This window comes from Saccopteryx leptura, chromosome 1, assembly GCF_036850995.1.
Source record: "Saccopteryx leptura isolate mSacLep1 chromosome 1, mSacLep1_pri_phased_curated, whole genome shotgun sequence".
NCBI lineage: Eukaryota > Metazoa > Chordata > Mammalia > Chiroptera > Emballonuridae > Saccopteryx > Saccopteryx leptura.
The window spans coordinates 62,904,310-62,923,656 of record NC_089503.1 but is presented as its reverse complement, the minus strand read 5'-3'; the positions used below and the strand labels follow the sequence as shown (position 1 = coordinate 62,923,656).

Sequence of the window (19,347 nt, the reverse complement as noted above, 5' to 3'; positions counted from 1 at the left end):
AAAAAAAAAAAAGTTTAATAATATGAAGTTTAATAATATAATCATTTGTTAATCTGTCTTTTTCTGTTTTGTTCAGAAATCATTTCATGATCCCAATTGGCTTCAAGAGGAGATACTTATTTTTGAACTGTTAATATGTATATATTTCTGTTAACTAATTTATTTTAAGTAAGGGGATTAATGTTTGGGCATTTGAAATTTGCTTGTTTTTTATTCTTTCCTGAAGTAAGATTTTGTAATTTGTCATCTTTGACGGTAAAAGAATGGCTCAGAGGCTATAGAGTAAACAAGGTCTTTAGACAACCAGGACTGGGGTAGCAAGTATATATTGAGAAAATTGGCTACGTTGGGAGGAAATTGTGAAGGAATGGGAAGTATTTTGGATTTATAGGGAACTTTAAAACAGAAGATACATTTTGAGTGCCTGTTACTTGCTGGTGGATATACAGATTAAAAGGATTCAGTGCTTGCTTGAAAGTGTTCAAACTAGGAAACAGTCAATTTTAGAGTATTAAGTGTTCTAATTGAGGGATATAGGGGTGGTGAGGTTCTTGTGTAGGGGACTGAAGTGGTATATTAGGAAACAAGTCTGGTCAACTTGAATGTGTAGAATGTCAAGGAGAAAGACTAAAGGCAAAGAGACTAGTTAGAGGTTACTACAGCAAATAAAAGAAGCCTAAGGCCCTGGCCGGTTGGCTCAGTGGTAGAGCGTCGGCCTGGTGTGCAGGAGTCCTGGGTTCGATTCCTGGCCAGGGCACACAGGAGAAGCGCCCATCTGCTTTGGCCGGTTGGCTCAGTGGTAGAGCGTCGGCCTGGCGTGCAGGAGTCCCGGGTTCGATTCCTGGCCAGGGCACACAGGAGAAGCGCCCATCTGCTTCTCCACCCCTTCCCTTCTCCTTCCTCTCTCTCTCTCTCTTCCCCTCCCGCAGCCAAGGCTTCATTGGAGCAATGTTGGCCCGAGTGCTGAGGATGGTTCTGTGGCCTCTGCCTCAGGCGCTAGAATGGCTCTGGTTGCAACAGAGCGATGCCCCAGATGGGCAGAGCATCGCCCCCTGGTGGGCATGCTGGGTGGATCCCAGTCGGGCGCATGCGGGAGTCTGTCTGACTGCCTCCCCATTTCCAACTTCAGAAAAATACAAAAAAAAAAAAAAAGGCCTAGAGTAAAGGACTTATGTTGTAAAGCTACAGAATAATTATCTGAATGTGTGCTGGAGGTGAAAAATATTTCCACAAGAAGTTGTGGAATCTTCTATGCTTTTAGAAGCAAGGAAAATTATTCATTATGTAGGATGATTTTAGCGTATTCTTCTATCCCTAGCATTCAAGTAGTTTTGCTACAGCATGCTTTTAAATAATGTGAACTAACTCACAAACAGCTGCTAAACAGGGCAGTAATAGCAGTATAACCCAGAAGTCTCACTGGTCATAAGTATATAGTTTTTCCAAACACATTAACATTTTGTACCACCAGTAACCTACAGTTTTATAATAACTAGAAGAATACATGTCTTTCTGCCTGAAATAGGAAACCTTGGCATGATTTAATAGGATCACTCAGGCAGTAAATCAGGAAGTTATTGCAGTAGTCCGGGTAAGAGTAAGTAGTTGGAGTCTTAGCCCAAATTATGCTAATAGGCCATAATGAAAAGTATGAAAGCCTGCCTCCCTGGAGAAACACATGTACACAAGGAGACATGCACAAGAATGTTTATTGAAACATTGCTTTAATAGTAAATAACTAGAACACCCATCAGTAGAATGGATAAATTATGCCATTTGAATTAAGTAGAACTTCATGTGTCAACTTGAATTATTGGACAACCAAGGAGAAATGTCAGATATATAGATGCATATGAGTCTAGAGCCAGAACTGTTGTATAAGCTAGAGATATAAATTTGGCAGTTAATAGGATATAGTTGCTGCTATAAAGCCACAGGACTGGATAAAATTACCAAGGGAGTAAGTATAAATAGAAAAGAGCTCAGAGGACTGAGCCCTAGGAAACTATCTTGTTGTTTGGAGAAAAGAGGAAGAACTAACTAAAGAAACTTGAGAAAATGATTTTCTGGAAACAAGTGTTTTTAGGAGCCAGCAATTATATCAAATACTGCTGATAGGAAGGATGAGAGCTTGATTTAACAACATGGAAATCGTTGGCAAGAATTTCACTGGAATTTTGGAATTGAAGGCCTTATTAAAATGGTTTGAGAGAAATTTGGAAGAGGAAAATTAAAGAACTTCTTCCCATTACCCTATCTACTTACCTAACTTCTTGTGCCAGAATGTTACCTTTCCTTCTATTACTGTGAATGATCTATGCCTCTGGTCAAGGCCAAGGCTTTCAGTTGTGCACTTGATTCTGTCTTCACTAACCTATGAGATACAGACCTGGGAAATCTCCCCTCCATCACCTATATCATCAGGTTATTTTATTTTTAAAGAAAGGTGAAGAGGTGTTTTTTTTAAGGTTTTATTGATTTTTAGAGAGAGGAGAGAGCGAGAGAGAAGGGGGGAGGAGCAAGAAACATTAACTCGTAGTAGTTGGTTCTTGTATGTGCCTTGACCAGGCAAAGCCTGGAGTTTCAAACAGGCAATCTCAGCGTTGCAGGTTGACGCCTTATCCGCTGCACCACCGCAGGTCAGGCTCATCAGTTATTTTCTCTGCTGTGTCATTCCCGTCAGCATGTAAACATTCTGATATCTTTCCCATTTAAAAAAAATTCCTTTCTTGACTCAATTTTCTCCTTTAGCTACCTGCTTACAATTTCTTCCTTTTACAGCAAAACTCTTTGAAAACTGTCCACCTGATGTTTCCAGTATTTCATGTTCGGGTCAGGCATGTACTAAGCAGGCAGTTGGATTTAATCAAGTTGTGGTTAAGCCAAGTGAGTATGATGAAGAGACAGAGGAACAAGGAAGTTAAGATGGTATGCAAGTGTGTAATTTAAGGTGCGTAAGGAGAAGGGAATACTTGAGAGGAATGAGAGGTATGAAAAGGGGGTGGTACAAAAGCTTCCTGTGGGGGTCACGGAATCACTGGAGATAGGGTCTTTCACCTGGAAAGAGAGGTTAGTGTTGGAGAGTGGGGTGTTTAGTTCATAGAAGAGCCTGAGTTATTGGTAATGACAAGTTCAAGGTTATAAGTTCAAGGTTATAAGCAAAGTTGCAGCTGAGAGAGAGGAAAAATTATTGAGCCTTCCAGTTCAGCCAATGTACTGAGAGGCCAAGACACTGGAAGGAAGCATCATCTGTATGGATACTGAAATCACAAAGAACTATAACTAGTATTGTAGAGAGTAAGAATAAGACAGTTCAGTTCTTAAAGGAACAAGGGGGAATTGAGGGCACTATAGTAGATAACTGCAGTAAGAAGTACCCAGGTAGATGCTATGGCTGATGACATGTTTTAATAGGGAACAGAAGAGAATAGATGGGAAGCAGCAATGAGGAGAAAGGAACTGTTCTTCCTCCATGCCCAATGGTATCAGAAATGGTTTGGTAGAGAAAATAGCGACCACTTGAGAGAGATTCAGAAGTAGTGTCATCAGAAGTCACAAACTCACATTCTGACAAGTGAAGAGGGTTGGGTGTTTTCATAAATTAATACTTATTTTTCTTAAACCACAGAGTCCTCATGATAGAGACATGAATAAAAACCAGTCTAAGAATAACAGCTATGATACAAGTGAAACTCGGCTTCATGTTTGGAAGACAGAGTGGCACAGGGACCATTTTAAAGGGAATAGCCGTTTTGTGTGGTTTCCATGGCAGGATTTTGGCCTAGTATTGCCAGACCCTTTGATATTTTGCCAGTTCTTTTGGATTTTTATTTGAAAAAGACTTAAAATACTACTTTTTAATTTTTTTTAAATTTTGTGCCAGCCAAGTAAAACATGTCAGAGACTGCATTTAGCCATTGTCACGATTTTATGAACTCTGATTTTAAAACAGAAACTACTGTGTAAGTGCCATGATCCTCAGACTGGCTGGCGGCCTTGTTGGGTAGCCTGCAGCCAGGCAGCTTGGTCTGGAGGTGTAAAGAGAGGGACTATCTACAAGCTGATCACCAAGCAGCACTTAAATTACCTGGTCATTTATCACTTGCTTAATTGATTATTGCTCAAACAGATTTTGTTTCACCCCACATTTTTTTTTAAAGATTTTTATTTATTTATTGCTTAGAAAGGAAAGAGACAGAGAGAAATGGGGGCAGGACCACTAAGCACCAACTCCCACATGTGCCTTGACCAGGCAAGACTGGGGTTTTGAACCGGTGACCTCAGCGTTCCAGGTCGATAGTTTTACCCACTGTGCCACCAAGGTCAGGCTCACCCCACATTTTTTTTACTTCAGTTCTAACTCTGATAATGAAATTGCCTTTGAAGAGAAACGTGCCTAACCTTTTATGGCCTGAACTTTTAATAAAGTAGACCTTAGTACAATAAAGGAAGATTCAAAGGTTCTCTTTTTTCTTTTTGTGAAGTAGTTAGACACAGTGACTACTTCACAGACAGAGCAGCTTGAAGGTAAAGCCTTAAAAAAAACAACTAGTTAATTCCCAATTTTTTTTAGATTTTTTTTTTATTCATTTTTATTAGAGAGAGAGGAGAGAGAGAGAGAGAGAACAGGGGGAGGAGTAGAAAGCATCAACTCCCATATGTGCCTTGACCAGGCAAGCCCAGGGACGCTTTATCCACTGCACCACCACAGGTCAGGCCTAATTCCCAAATTTTAATATTATAAAATATTTAATGTTTCTTTAAACATTTTTTTTTAGCTAAAGAGAGAGAGACAGGGACAGACAGGAAGGAAGAGAGATGAGAAGCATCAACTCATAGTTGTGACACCTTAGTTGTTCATTGATTAGTTTCTCATTTGTGCCTTGACCTGGGGACTCCAGCAAAGCCAGTGACCATGGGGTCATGGCGACCTTGGGGTTTTGAACCTGGGTTTTCAGAGTCCCAGGCCAGTGCTCTAAGCACTGCGCCACAGCCTGGTCAGGCATTTCTTTAAAATACTCAGTTTTCCTTTAGTCATATCGATGATTAAGATTCTTTTTATGTTGAAGTAGAAGTCCTAAAGACAGTGTTTTGTTGTATTTGACCTTGGGCAGGGCAACAAACCCCCTTAGGCTTAGTTTCCTTATCTGTAAAACATTAAAAATACATGCCCTACCTACTTTGATTAAGATCAAATAAGAGTGAAAAGCTTACACCTTGACTTTGTATGGGCACTTTTATTGTATCCTGTTAAGGAATAACAACTTGCCTAAAGCTAGTGAGTCACTCTATTTAGAGAAAATATTTTAGACTAGAATATTCAGAAAATTTAGGAAAACCGTTGAGTATGAGAGGATATATAAACTACTTCCAAAAGCAACTTTCCTATGGAAAGATGACACTGGGTATCACTGTGTGAGGTATTGGCTGAAAGGTATCCTCTCTCCAGTTCTATGAGCATGACTGGTTGTACTTTGGTTAAAAATCCTGTTCGTTCAGGAGACACTTGATATACACACTCTTTCTTTGGATCTGCCATCACCTTTCTTTCCCTTACACCCTGTACTCACTTTTTTTTCATCATCAGAATTAACAATTATCACGAGATTTATATATATATATTTTTTTTAATCGTTTTTTTTTAGATTTTATTAATTGATTTTTGGAGAGAGAGAAAGAGAGGGAGAGTGAGAAAGATGGGGGAGAAATAGGAAGCATCTGCAGGTAGTTCCATGTTTCCCCAAAAATAATTCTTATATTAATTTTTGCTCCTAAATACGCACTAGGTCTTATTTTCAGGGGATGTCTTATTTTTTCCATGAACAAGAATTCACATTTATTGTTGAACAAAAAATCAACATTTATTAATATACTGTAGTCATGTCATCACAAACATCAGCATAACCAGCCAAACTCTGAATTCCCGCAAGAATTTCTTTTGACTCTATTTCCACATACAACAATCTACCATTTCTCCAAAAATAAGACAGTGTCTTATATTAACTTTTGCTCCTAAAGACACACTAGGTCTTATTTTCAGGGGAGGCCCTTATATTTCTAAGCATGAAAAAAATTGCACTAGGTCTTTTTTTCAGGGAAACAAGGTAGTTGCTTCCTGTTTGTACCTTGACCAGGCAAGCCCAGGGATTTGAACTGGCAGCCTCAGCGTTCCAGGTCAATGTTTATCCACTGCGCCACCACAGGTCAGGCATGAGATTTATATTTAATGTAATGAGTCTTCCCTAGCAGCATTTAATACGCACGCAAAACAAGACTTAGCTGAGAAACACAGGATACCTTATTTTCACAGCACTTTAAGTCCCAGTGATGAAACTAAGGCAGCTTCCTCAAAGGAAGCTAACATCGATGAATCCAGTGCAGCCAGTGTGTTGAGTATGGGGTGATAAAATCTTTATCACATCCAACTTGACTGTCCTGCTACTTAGTCTGAGTCTTTTGGAGTAGTTATTCTTTTTTATTAGTTGTATGGTTGTTATACAGCCATGGAAGGAAAAAGCTGAACATCAGAATCATTGACAATATACCTGAAAGATAAAATACAATAAAATAAAAACAAAACCATCTCTAAAGAAGTTCATAATCACCAAGTGGGTATAATTTAAGATTATATACAATTATATACCTAGAGATTTGGAAAGCTATGTTTAAAAAAAAAATTAGTTACATCAATCCTACATGAAATGTAGATATTTTCTAAATCTAATATTCTCACATTATTTTTCTTTAACCATGAATCCTTAAAAACAGTATGTACTTGGTAAAAACCAGTAAGATCTAAACATGTATTTAAAGGATAAACAAAACTAAAATATTTGGAGTTCTAGTTCTGACTCCATTACTGACTTGCTGAGTAAGAAACTCTGGACTTGGGTCTTCATTTGCTCTTCTTTAAAAGCACTGACATGGAATTGCTGAGGCCACCGGTTCAAAACCCTGGGCTACCTGGTCAAGGCACATACGACAATCAATGAACAACTAAAATGAAGCAACCATGAGTTGATACTTCTCACTTCCCATCCCTCTCTCTCCTATTTGTGTAAAATCAATAAATAAAATCTTTTTTTAGAAATAAATAAATAAAGATGAAAAAGAAATAAATATAATAGCAACACTGTCCCTCATGCCCTAGGGAACTACTGGGCCTGGGACAACTGAAAGTACTCTTTTTTTGTTTGTTTGTTTTCTCTTTTTTTTTTTCCCCTTTGGATTTTTCTGAAGCTGGAAACGGGGAGAGACAGTCAGACAGACTCCCGCATGCGCCTGACCAGGATCCACCCGGCACGCCCACCAGGGGCGATGCTCTGCCCACCAGGGGGCGATGCTCTGCCCCTGGGGAGGGGGGGGTCGCTCTGCTGTGACCAGAGCCACTCTAGCACCTGGGGCAGAGGCCAAGGAGCCATCCCCAGCGCCCGGGCCATCCTTGCTCCAATGGAGCCTTGGCTGCGGGAGGGGAAGAGAGAGAGAGGAAGGAGGGGGGGGGTGGAGAAGCAAATGGACGCTTCTCCTATGTGCCCTGGCCGGGAATCGAACCCGGGTCCCCCGCACACCAGGCCGACGCTCTACCGCTGAGCCAACCGGCCAGGGACCAACTGAAAGTACTCTTGAGTTTTCATTTGGAATGCTCAAATAAAGAACAATATGTTAGATTACTTTATCTCTTCCTATTTTTGCCCACCAGTCTTAACCATTAATAGCTTTTAAAGCTGAATCAAGCAAAATGTCTAAAAGTTTTGGTTAGTGCTGAAGTTTTAAGTCTTAAATATGTAAAAAGAATCACTTCACTTTGAGGTCATACCAGACAAATCTAGCGTGTAGGTACTGGTTGATTCTTTTTTTTTTTTTTTTTTTTCTCTCTCTCTTTTTAGATTTTATTTATTGCTTTTTGGAGAGGGGAGAGAGAGAGTGAGGAAAAGAGGGGAGAAATAGAAGCATCTACTTGTAGTAGCTTCCTGTATGTGCCTGGACTGGGCAAACCAAGGGATTCAAACCGGTGACCTTGGTGTTCCAGGTTGATGCTTTATCCGCTATACCACCAGATTAGGTGGTACTGGTTGATTTTTCAATGGGAAACGGATGGAGCAGATTAAGCCAGGGGCTCAAATTACTGTCTTGAAAGAGAAATCCCCAGTAGTGAATGTGTTTATTAACTTACTTAGTTTTAAAGCTCTAGGTTAGTTGAAGTAGGATTAAGAAGGAGTTTTTGTCACAGGCAGATTTTATATTATTTTACTCTTACTTTGTAACAACAAGAAACCTCAAGGTTTAGCATTTGAATAACATAACATTTAAAAAAGATGGGTCTGTTTTACAACCAAAGGCTTGAAATGAAAAGAAAAAATCTCAGATACAATCCCTATGTTAACTGATCCATCAAATTTGCATTTTCTTTATAAAGTCAGAGCTAGAAAATAAGATACTACTTTTAAAATTTTTCCTAAAATGGAATGTTCATTTTTTATAAGCACTTGTAATTTGCTAATCTTCATTCTATAAAATGTGTAAATTAGATAATTAATTTTATATACAGTCTTACAGTCACATAACATTTTAAATTAATTTTGGGGAGATGGCAAGGTGCATTATAGGAATTACAATATCTGCTATGAAGAGAAACAAAAAAGAACAAGGTCTGTGGTTTCCAAAAATAGTTTGTTCCCTGTTTGGTCAAAAAGGGAAAGAAGCTAGCTATCTAGGGATTGCTGTCTGTCTATGTGGCATTGCCTGATGTAGCTTTAACTGGGTTTTTGTTTGTTCTGACCCCTCATCTCTTAGAGCTTTGAATGACTCTTGTAAAAATATAACTTCTTTATATTTCCCATCCTTCTTAGAGTTTAATTGTGATCTTATTTCATTTGAGGCCATTTTTCCCCAGTAGAAATGTAACTGCAATGTATCACAAAATTGATTGTAAGCTGGAATTCGGTATTCTAAAAACTGTTTATTCACGTCTTTTATCCACATATATTGAAGGATTCCTGTATTGTTTCTCACTCATAAATCTCTTAAAGACGTATAGGAGCATGCCCTTTAAAGCAAAATCAACAACAGGAATTTTATGTTGGGTCTATTTAGAAAAAAGATAAGAAGTCTTTAGTCCAACTAAGAATCTTTGAATGCTTATTTTCAACAAGCTAAGTAGGGCCATACATAATAACAAAAAAGTTGGTCACAATTCCAGTTTTAAAAGATTCCTTAATAGGAAGCAAAGAAATGGATAAAAGTATATTTGTTTTTTGGTTTGGGTTGTTTTTTGGATAAGTGGGGCTCTTTAAAATGTTTTGGTAATGGCCATAAATGCCATTACCTCCTTGTTTGGACTACACTAACATGAAGAGAACAGAGTCTGTTTTCACTCCCTGTTCCTCGCTAGTCTGCACACTGCCTAAAGGAGCAGAGATGATTGTTTCCTTTTTATCTATCATGAGGTTTTTTTCCATTGTTTTCTTCCAGAAGAAGTTATTGAGTGATTCGGGCTTGAAAACGAGTTTAAAGTAAAATGTCAGGGTCCTTTTACAGAGAATGTCATTATTTCTGATTTCTTTTCTTATAAAATTCTTCTGAAAAGGTCTACTTTTTAGTGTTTGTTTCAAGTAATGGGTGAAATAATTCCTTAGTATTATGGGCCTTTTGTTAAAATTGTAGTTGGAACACATTAGCAAATATATATATAATGTTAATAATATATATTGATTTCAAATAAGACATATTAGAGATTTTCCACATGAAAACTGTCACTAGACCTTCACATTTACTGGCCTTTTAACTTCAGTGACATTTTAAACTTCTTAAAAATCAAAAATAGAGAAAGGTTATCTTTAAAGCAATTATTGGAAAATACTAGCAATCTGTTGAATTAAAAAAAAGGCACCATTATTAGCATTTTAAAATGTGTATTTTCTCTGATATTCTTCATGTTATACCCACATATATTACTATTGAGCACAATAGATACTACATAAAATAATGATAGGGAAACAGCAGTGTTAAGTGTGATGGCTGTAAGAGCAACAAGAAACAAAATGCTACCTCTGAATAAAAAGAAGGGTGAACTAATAGAAAGCCAGGCATTCTCATACTCATTTATAGTTATGAGTTATAATCAGGCATAAAACAAATGACTAATTAGAATCAAGAAATGCTAATAATTTATATAAAGAAGTGCATATTATGACTACAGTTCTTTTTTAACATTTTTGTGTTACAATATTTGACCCATCTGTATGGAGGAGTATTATATATCTTCTGATCTAAATAGTAGTAACAGGAATGAATCTTGTAGATTTTTAAATTATGCTCATTACAGATGATATTCTTTTCTGCAAAATTAGTCAAATGGACTAAAAGAGTATTTTTTTTTTAATATTTCTTTTTTTCCCCCCTTTTTTATTTATTTATTTATTTATTTATTTTTGTGGTAGAGACAGAGAGAGTCAGAGAGGGACAGACAGACAGGAAGGGAGAGAGATGAGAAACATCAATTCTTCGTTGCGGTTCCTTAGTTGTTCAATGATTGATTTCTCATATGTGCCTTGACCGTGGGGCTACCGCAGACCAAGTAACCGAGTAACCCCTTGCTCGAGCTAGGGATTTTGGGTCCAAGCTGGTGAACTTTGCTCAAACCAGATGAGCCCGCGCTCAAGCTGGCGACCTCGGGGTCTCGAACCTGGGTCCTCCGCATCCCAGTTTGATGCTCTATCCACTGTGCCACCGCCTGGTCAGGCCTAAAAGAGTATTTTATCTGGAGCTCACAAATTAGAGAAAATGAATTCTTTTAGAAAAAAAGATTAGTTTTTAGTGAAACTCATTTTTTTGCCCTCATATCTCAAGGGGGTTTTTTGGTTTGTTTTTAAGTGAGAGGAGGAGAGGCAGAGAGACAGACTCCTGCATGTGCCCGGACTGGGATCCACCTGGCAAACCCACTCGGGAAATGCTCTGCCCATCTGGGGCCATTGCTCTGTTGAAACAGGAGCCATTTTTTAGCACCTGAGGCAGAGGCCATGCAGCCATCCTCAGTGCCCAAGGCCAACTCGCTCAAGTCTACTGAGCCATGGCTGCAGGAGGAGAAGAAAGAGAGAAGAGGGAGGAGTGGAGAAGCAGATGGTCACTTCTCCTGTGTGCCCTTGACCAGGAATCGGACCCAGGACATCTATATACTGGGCTGACGCTCTACCACTGAGCCAACCAGCCAAGGCCTTCAGGTTTTTAAAAGTCGTATTATACTTGAGCCTGACCTGGCAGTGGCTCAGTAGATAGAGCATTAGACTGGGTTGTAGAGGACCCAAGTTCAAAACCCCAAGCTTGCAGGCTCATCAGCTTGAGCACAGGGTCGCTGGCTTGAACGTTGGATCATAGACATGACCCTATTGTCGATGGCTTGAAGCCCAAGGTCCTTGGCTTGAGCAAGTGGTCACTCGCTCTGCTGTAGCCCCCCCTGGTCAAGGCACATATGAGAAAGCAATCAATGAATAATTAAGGTGCCACAACCACAAGTTGCTTCTCATCTCTTTCCCTTCCTCTCTGTCTGTCTGTCCCTATCTGTCCCTCTCTGTCTCTATCACACACACACACATTATACTTGAAACTGACTACCCTTAACTAGATAATTTTGTTTCCTGAAGATAAAAACAGTTCTAAAGGATGCTCCACAAGATAAGCTATTATTTCAGGCATGTTAACTTCTTTTTCATTTTTTTTTTTTTGTGCCTACTTTGGCTTTGGAAAGGGACATGTTACAGTGACATTCCATATCATATTTTAAGATAAACTGATCTTTTCAATCATATTAAATAAAAATATGCTTACCTAAAGAAGGAGCAATCCAATATACTATAAAAAATTGAAGGAATGCTTCATCAAAACACTTGAAATGTAGTGAAAGTGCCAAAGCTGGATTAAATATAGCTCCTGTTAGACTTCCTCCTGTAATACATTTTAAACAGAGTGAAACCAAACCATGCATCTTACATTTTCTTACAACTGAAAATAAAGGATAACTAAATGTGACTATTTTGTTTTATGTACTTAAGTGTAGTCATCCCTCGGTATCTGTGGGGATTGGTTCCAGGACCCCCTGCAGATACCAAAATCCACAGTTCTTTAAGTTATAAAATAGCATAGTAGTTGCATATAACATATATATGTTATATATGCACAACCTCCTGTACACTTTTCTTTTGTATTTTTCCAAAGTGAGAAGTGGGGGAGAGGCAGACAGACAGACTCCTGCATGTGCCCAATGGGGATCCACCCGGTATGCTCACCAGGGGGCGTTGCTCCGCTGCAATCAGAGCCATTCTAGCACCTGAGGCGGAGGCCATGGAGCCATCCTCAGCACCTGGGCCAACTTTGCTCCAATGGAGCCTTGGCTGCGGGAGGGGAAGAGAGAGACAGAGAGGAAGGAGAGGGGGAGGGGTGGAGAAGCAGATGGGTGCTTCTCCTGTGTGCCCTGGCCGGGAATCGAACCTGGGACTTCCACACGCCAGGCTGATGCTCTACCATTGAGCCAACCGGCCAGGGCCACTCCTGTATACTGTAAATCATCTCAAGACTACTTATAATACCTAATATAATGTAAATGCTTTGTAAATAGTTGTATTGTTTAGAGATTAATGACAAGAAAAAATATCTGTACATATTCAGTACAGACACAACTGTCATAGATCTAGCTACATAGTACATTGTCAGCAACATCAGAACATTTTTTTTTTTAGAATATATTTTTAATCAAGTGAGAGGCGGGGAGGCAGATAGACTCTGGCCTGCACCACTACTGTGATCCACCTGGCAAGTCCCTACCAGGTGATGCACAGCACATCTGGGCCTGCTGCTCCATTGCTTGGCAACCAAGCTATTTTTAGCACCTGAGGTGAGGCCAGGGAGCCATCCTTGGTGCTGGGGCCAACTTGCTCAAACCGTTTGAGCCATGGCTATGAGAGGGGTGTGGAGTGAGAGAGAGAAAGGAGAGGGTTGGAGAAGCAGATAGTTGCTTTTCCTGTGTACCCTGACCAGTAGACTTCTACACATTGATGCTGTACCACTGAGCCAACCGCTGGGCATAATATTTTTGATCCATGGTTGGTTGAATCTATGGATTCAAAACCTGTGGGGTTCCAAATACAGGGGCCAATTGTATTTTTATTATATGATCTTTCTTTGCAAAATCACCTGGCATATTATAGAATATAAAAATAGATTACAGATTATAATATGCCAGGTGCAAAAAAAATAATAATAATAAAAAGGCAAAGGACAATAAGGGAGTTAATCTAGTGCTTTTCCTATATATTATTGTGAAAGGCACATTCAGAATGAATTTGCTCTATTGTTATTCCTCTAAGGTTTTATAAAACAAGAGTTTTGTCGGCCCTTCACACTGATCAAGTTAAATGAATGAATAATAAAAATAAAATGAAAATACATTTAAAAATGGATACAGTACACCAGGTCTCTCTTAGGCATACTTTGTGTTGAAAACAAAAAATTAAATGGACCAAGGCATTATCATTGACTCCAATTTTGACAGGAGATCCCCAAGGAAGTAATTGAATGGTATGTAAATTATACCTCAGTAAAGTGGTTCCTAAATTTTTTTTACAAAGAAATGCCTGAATAGTCATGAACAAGAAGCACAAATTCTAATCGTTGCCTACTCTTCAGGCTTCATGGTCTAGCTCTGCACCCAAGGTAATCTCTCTGACATGGGACCTAGGAGTTAACAGTCTGGCTACACAGCAAGAAAGGAAAGGAAAGGATGGGCTGCCTGTCCAATAGTGCTCACCTGAGCTGAGGCTCAGCTTGTCAAAACACCCTACGATTATTCTGTGACAGTGACATCTCTGGTGGTTCTTCCATGGGGAAGCTTGGGCACACAGATCTGCCACTGCTTCAGCCACAGAGATGGAGCCCAAGATCTTCATAGAAATTGTATTGGCATACATCATTATAGCATGTTAATTGTCTTCATAAAATGCAGCAAAGTAAAATTGGAAATTAAGTGACCCATTCATAAGATTTCACACTTGATAGGCCAAAAACATTGAATCTGTGTTGAGATGGAGATACTGAGCAGTGAACCAAGTCCACTTCCTAGCTTAGAGTTTCCTTTTAGTACACTAGCTTCATAGCATGATTCATGTTCATGCCTCAGCAGTTAAAAATTACATTATCTTGGACCTTCAGAATCATTCTCAAACAATCAAATCCTAGATGTTACATCTGCAACTGCCAAGGGCCAACAGAATTGTTTGGTTGGTAGGTGGTCATTTCAGTTCAATTCTTCCCCAAAATTGAGTTCCTGTGTACTAGACACCACAGGCAAAAGGACTCCCAGAACTCTTTACAATACAATGTAATATGTGCTATGAGAATATAATAAGTGACCTCTGATACTTTTTTTTTGCATTTATCTTTAACAGTAGACTGAACTGTTGCCCTCATAATTAGTTTACTATGGTATTCTGAAGCCAAAGACTTTCCACTATGTCTAAGAATCCTGTTTTATGTCATCCTAAAACTTAAACCACTTCACTAGCTTTATCTTGTAATCCTCACATCACCAATTCTGCTCACTGTGACTTGGTGGAAGCTGCCCTTTCTACCGAGAGGTAAGAGTCTGTTACTCTTGTCTTGAATATAGACTGGCTTTGTGCCTTGCAGAGACAGAATGCATCAGAAGTGATGTTATGTGAATTCTGAATATGAGTGGCACTGTGTGAATCTAGGTTCAGGTCTCAATAAACCCATCAGCCTCCACTTTTTGCTCTTGGAACAGTGCCCTACCCATGTACGTAAGCTGATGCTGCTGGAAGATGAGAGGCCACATGAATGACAACTAAGGCACATTGGCTGATGGTACCAACTGCCAGACACATGAGTGAGGCTACCTTGGCCCTTCCAGCCCTACCACCTGACCAGCTCTATGATCTCAGAGGAATTTCCCATCTAATCTACAGAATAGAAAAAAAGAATAAAGATTGGGGTGGTTTGTTAACATACCAATAGTTAACCAATGTGGAAATCCCTACCAGGAATGGCTTCTATGTTAATGAAGCCCAAAACATTTGCCATTGGCATTGGCTTTGACATTTTAGACTGGATGATTCTTTGTTGTGGGGGCTGTCCTATGCATTGTAGAATGTTTACCAGCATCCCCGGCCTCCACGCACTAGATGCCAGTAGCACATCCCTCTACTCCCACCCCCCACCCCCACTGTAACAACCCAAAATGTCTCCAGACATTGCCAGTGTTCCCTGGGGGCAATATTGTTCCCTACTGAAAACCACTGTCCTAACCTAAAACCTGTATAATTATGTTAACAAGTGTCCCCCCTCAATAAAATCAGTGAAATCAAAACAAAACCCACTGTTCTAGAGAAACAGTTGTGTACAAGTAGACATACCTGTATACATGGTTGGTTGTTTATAGTACCCAAGAACTGGGGAAAACCCACATGCCCATTCATAGGAAAATAGCTAAGTAAGTTAGTTTATTATTAATTTGAAATACCATTCAATTTTTTGAAATAATGAGAGAAATCTCTTTAGATCTCCAAGATATAGCATTAAAGAACTACCACCAAAAAAAACCAAACCGCAGAAAGTAAGGTATGAAAGTTTATGTTAACACAAACACACATAATGGTTTCTATAGGGTCTTAACTGTTTGTATAATAAATGCACATAAAAGTTTGAAAGGACATGCACACATGCATGGAGGACTCCCTGGAGGAAGAGTGGGCAGGGAAGGAGAGGGGATAGGCATGGAGGATGGCAGTCAAAAGTCACTTTTTTAGTCTTACTGGTAGTGTTTTGATTTTTTACAAAAAGAACGTATTCAGGTATTATTGTGTAATTAAACATGAATTATTTAAAAGGTGAGAATCATGCATCAAGCACGGAATTAACAGAAAATGGCTTTGAAAAATAAGTTACTATTTATTGACATTTGAAGGGGAGAGTGTTTTATACATCTTAACAAATGGGTATCAATGGGAGATCCAGCCAGCTGGCTGCGAGGAGTCTTAAAGGACAGCAGGAATTGAGTGAAACACCAAGTGAAAGACTAAGTCTCAAATCTGGCAATTCTAGGCACTAATGTTTCTCAGTATTCCTAAAGGTATTCAAATTCTCTGGCAGAATGACTTAAAATCACATAAGACTCATATATAAGCCAGAATGTCAACTAATTTACAGTGGAAGCTAGTCCTTTCCAGGGACCAGATTATTTGTGCCAGGTACTATGCTAAGAACTTGAATACATCCCTCTATTCCTCACAATAGATATAGATAGCATTCATTTTAAAGATGAGGAAACCTAAGCCCAAATTAAGTTATCTCTCCTAAGAACATGGGTACAACTACAAACCTCTGCTCTTAACCATCCTTTTTAACTGGCATAATAAAAATGTTTTGGACCTTTGAATCTGTTTTTCAGCTTTAAATTGGCACTTATTTCATATGGTTATTGTATTAAAAAGGAAAACATAAAGGACTTAATCTCCTCCTTTGACAAATAATCTTACCTATATTTTTCATGATTTAGGATACCAAAAAATAATAATAATAAAGCAATAATGAATTTGCTTTATTCATTTGTTATGCTTATTTTTAAAGTCCTCAGACATTAAATATAGAATGCCCAGATATGTATTATTCCTGTGTGGTTTTTTAAAAGTGAATAGAGTATTTGCTATTCACTCATTCTAAAAATCCTTAGGGAGTATTTATTTTCTACCAGGTGACACTATACTAAATCGTTGTTATATGTTATAATGAATAAAACAATTTTGGTCTCTCTACTCAGAAAGCTTACTGTCTGATAAAAGAAAACAGGCATTACATCAGAAAACAAGTGTATAAGAATTCTACAAAGGAAACAAACAGGGTGATGTAACAAAGATGTGTAAAATAACAATTTTTTCAATATCAAATTAATTTAAAAATGAATGCAGTTCTCTCTTACCCTGTTCATTGAGCTAAATTATTCCATACCTAAATTAATGAAGATGTGCTTGACATCTGCACTAGTAATTATAGAGCTCTAATATGTTAATAAATCACACAGCCGCTTTTTTTGTGGAGGGGGGGAGCCAATAAATATGATACATAAGTGGTAATGACATCAGTGGCCTCCATCTGCACATCAAGTGCATGCAGGGTGCTAAGTCAGTAAGTACACAGACACTTGGTCACTGGCTATCCAAGGAGCCTGGGTCTGGTTGGACAGTTATGTTCTATAATCCTAAAATACATAATCAGTTATTTTGATGTGACCATATTGGTGACTTCTGAGTGCCCTCAAACTGTGCTCCAACTGTGACCTAACTTCTTGCAAAGGGATGATCCTGCTCATGTATGGGAGATGTTTCTGCTTTAGCCCAAACCTAAAACTTTAATAAGCAATGATTCACTAATCCCTCAAATATGTATATATCCGGCCCTCTTGCCTATACCATTTATTTTCATCTATGCCTACAAAAAGAATGGTACTAGATCTAAAGAAAGGGAAACGGATTGGACTGTCTTCAATTTTTACCCTAGGAAGGCAAGCATATGTTTAGTAGGAGTCCTTATCTTAAGGTTTGCTTCTATTCATAGTTTTTTTAATGGGCAGAAAGAAGATAAACTCTTACCCCAAATTTCCTTGCCTCCAAACCATTATTTTATAATTCAGGTATAGCCCCACTGAAGATGTTTTGTAATTTTTTAAAAATAACACATTTCATCATTAAATTTTTTGTTATCTGAGATCTGTTGAGGTAAAACAGTTTACAAGAAATCAACAGATTTCTTGAGTTGTTTTTAAAAAGCATTTTTAATTTCATGCAAATTTTAATTTTAAAACTTCTTTCTTGATAGGTTAAAGTTCATTTATTACTCAAGATGAATTATTAAGGAAATAAAAATGACTCTAGTTGTTCAGGAAAAGAACTAAGAAATAGAACTGCATAATTTCTACTCGACACTCTTACCAATTATGTAGCTTTAAATTGGAAGGAACTTTTTAAGCCCAGGATCATTTTTCAGCGAGGGTCAGAATCTATACCAGGTTGGCTTGAGAGAGGTAGCTGATACGACATCTTCCTCTCTACCATTAAAACAATGCCTTTGTAGGACATTTGAGCCCTTGGCAATATCTCATAACATCTCAGTTTCAGCACGTAAGTGGCTCCTTTTTCTGGCTGTTCAAAAAAGTACTGAATGGAGGATCTACATGTCTGCCCTATCCGTAAAGAATGGGATGCAAAAGGTTAGAATAACGGGGATACTAATACTGATATCACAGAGGTTTAGGGGTTTCAAATATGTCTTGGTAAAGAACTTAGAGCTTCAGGTCATAGAGGCTCCGGACGGACGTATCAAGTGTTTTGTGAGAATAACAAACCTGCATAGACCAAAAAGGTGATGAGTGCTGCCAGCAGGTGGATACGAAGCTTGGTTCGGACCTCCTGGAAGTGCAGCAGAGCACTGTGGAAGATAAAGGAGCAGATGGCCTCTATGACGATGGCTTTCGGCAAGTCGACGTGGATGGGATTCCTGCAAACGAAGCTCCTGTCGCTGACGTGATACCTGGTCAGTCCCAGGCTCCACAGGACGCCTATACAGTACCTGCTGCACAGGGCACCGATCAGCTGAGCCATCAACCTCGTCGCCCCTATCTCGGGGGACATTCCCCCCAGCATCATCTGCATCATCACACCGCATGGGTTGCTGGAGGTGCCCACCAGAGTCAGGCCATGCACCAATGAGAAGAAGTAGATTAGCGTCAGCGGCCAGGTGGGGTGCGCGGGTTCCTGCTCGCTCAGCACTTGCAGCTCATGGGTGCAGCAGCAGAGCTGGAAGGTGGCCAGAAACTCCAAGACGAAGGTGTGGGCCATGGGCCTGTACATCTGGCGCTGGAGGACCACGCGGGCCAGCGCCGTGAACAACACGATCGACAGCATCAACCCCAGCGAGGTGCAGGTGTCCTGCACCTCAGGCCAGAGCCCCTGCAGCGCGGTCATGGCTCGCTCCGCTCCAGATTAGGCTGCCCGGTCCTCTAGGCAGGAGACGGTCTCGGAGCTGGAGTCCGAAGTCCGCGGCCCCGCCCCCTCCTCAGGGCCCTCGGGGCGGGCAGGAGCTGGGGCCCTGGGCGTCACGCTGGAGGGCTCCTCCCCCACTCCCCGGCTCCACGCTAAGGTGTCGGACTGGAGCCGGGGCGGAGGGGAGTGGGGGGCGGCGCGGGAAACTGCGAGGGCCCTGGCGGAGGGTCCGACGGTCAGTCGGGATAGACACACGCACACCTTCGGCCCCTCGATCGGGGACTGGAAGCAGGCGCGAGTTGGGAAG

The 19,347-nt window shown here is 39.8% G+C and overlaps 1 protein-coding gene across 2 annotated transcripts; it reads right to left on the bottom strand.

Moving 5' to 3' along the window:
- Positions 1-1,143: 1,143 nt before the first annotated feature.
- On the bottom strand, positions 1,144-19,111 carry AQP11 (aquaporin 11). Of its 2 annotated transcripts, XM_066369361.1 has the most exons (3): positions 18,404-19,111; positions 11,824-11,940; positions 1,146-6,545 (listed from the first exon to the last, which is right to left on the bottom strand). In XM_066369361.1, the coding sequence occupies exons 1-3, from the start codon at positions 19,020-19,022 to the stop codon at positions 6,466-6,468; spliced, it is 816 nt and encodes a 271-aa protein (XP_066225458.1). In that variant the 5' UTR covers positions 19,023-19,111; the 3' UTR covers positions 1,146-6,465. The 2 variants fall into 2 exon arrangements, with proteins under 2 accessions (XP_066225467.1, XP_066225458.1); XM_066369370.1 differs by lacking the exon at positions 11,824-11,940 and having other exon boundaries at positions 1,144-6,545.
- Positions 19,112-19,347: the final 236 nt, after the last annotated feature.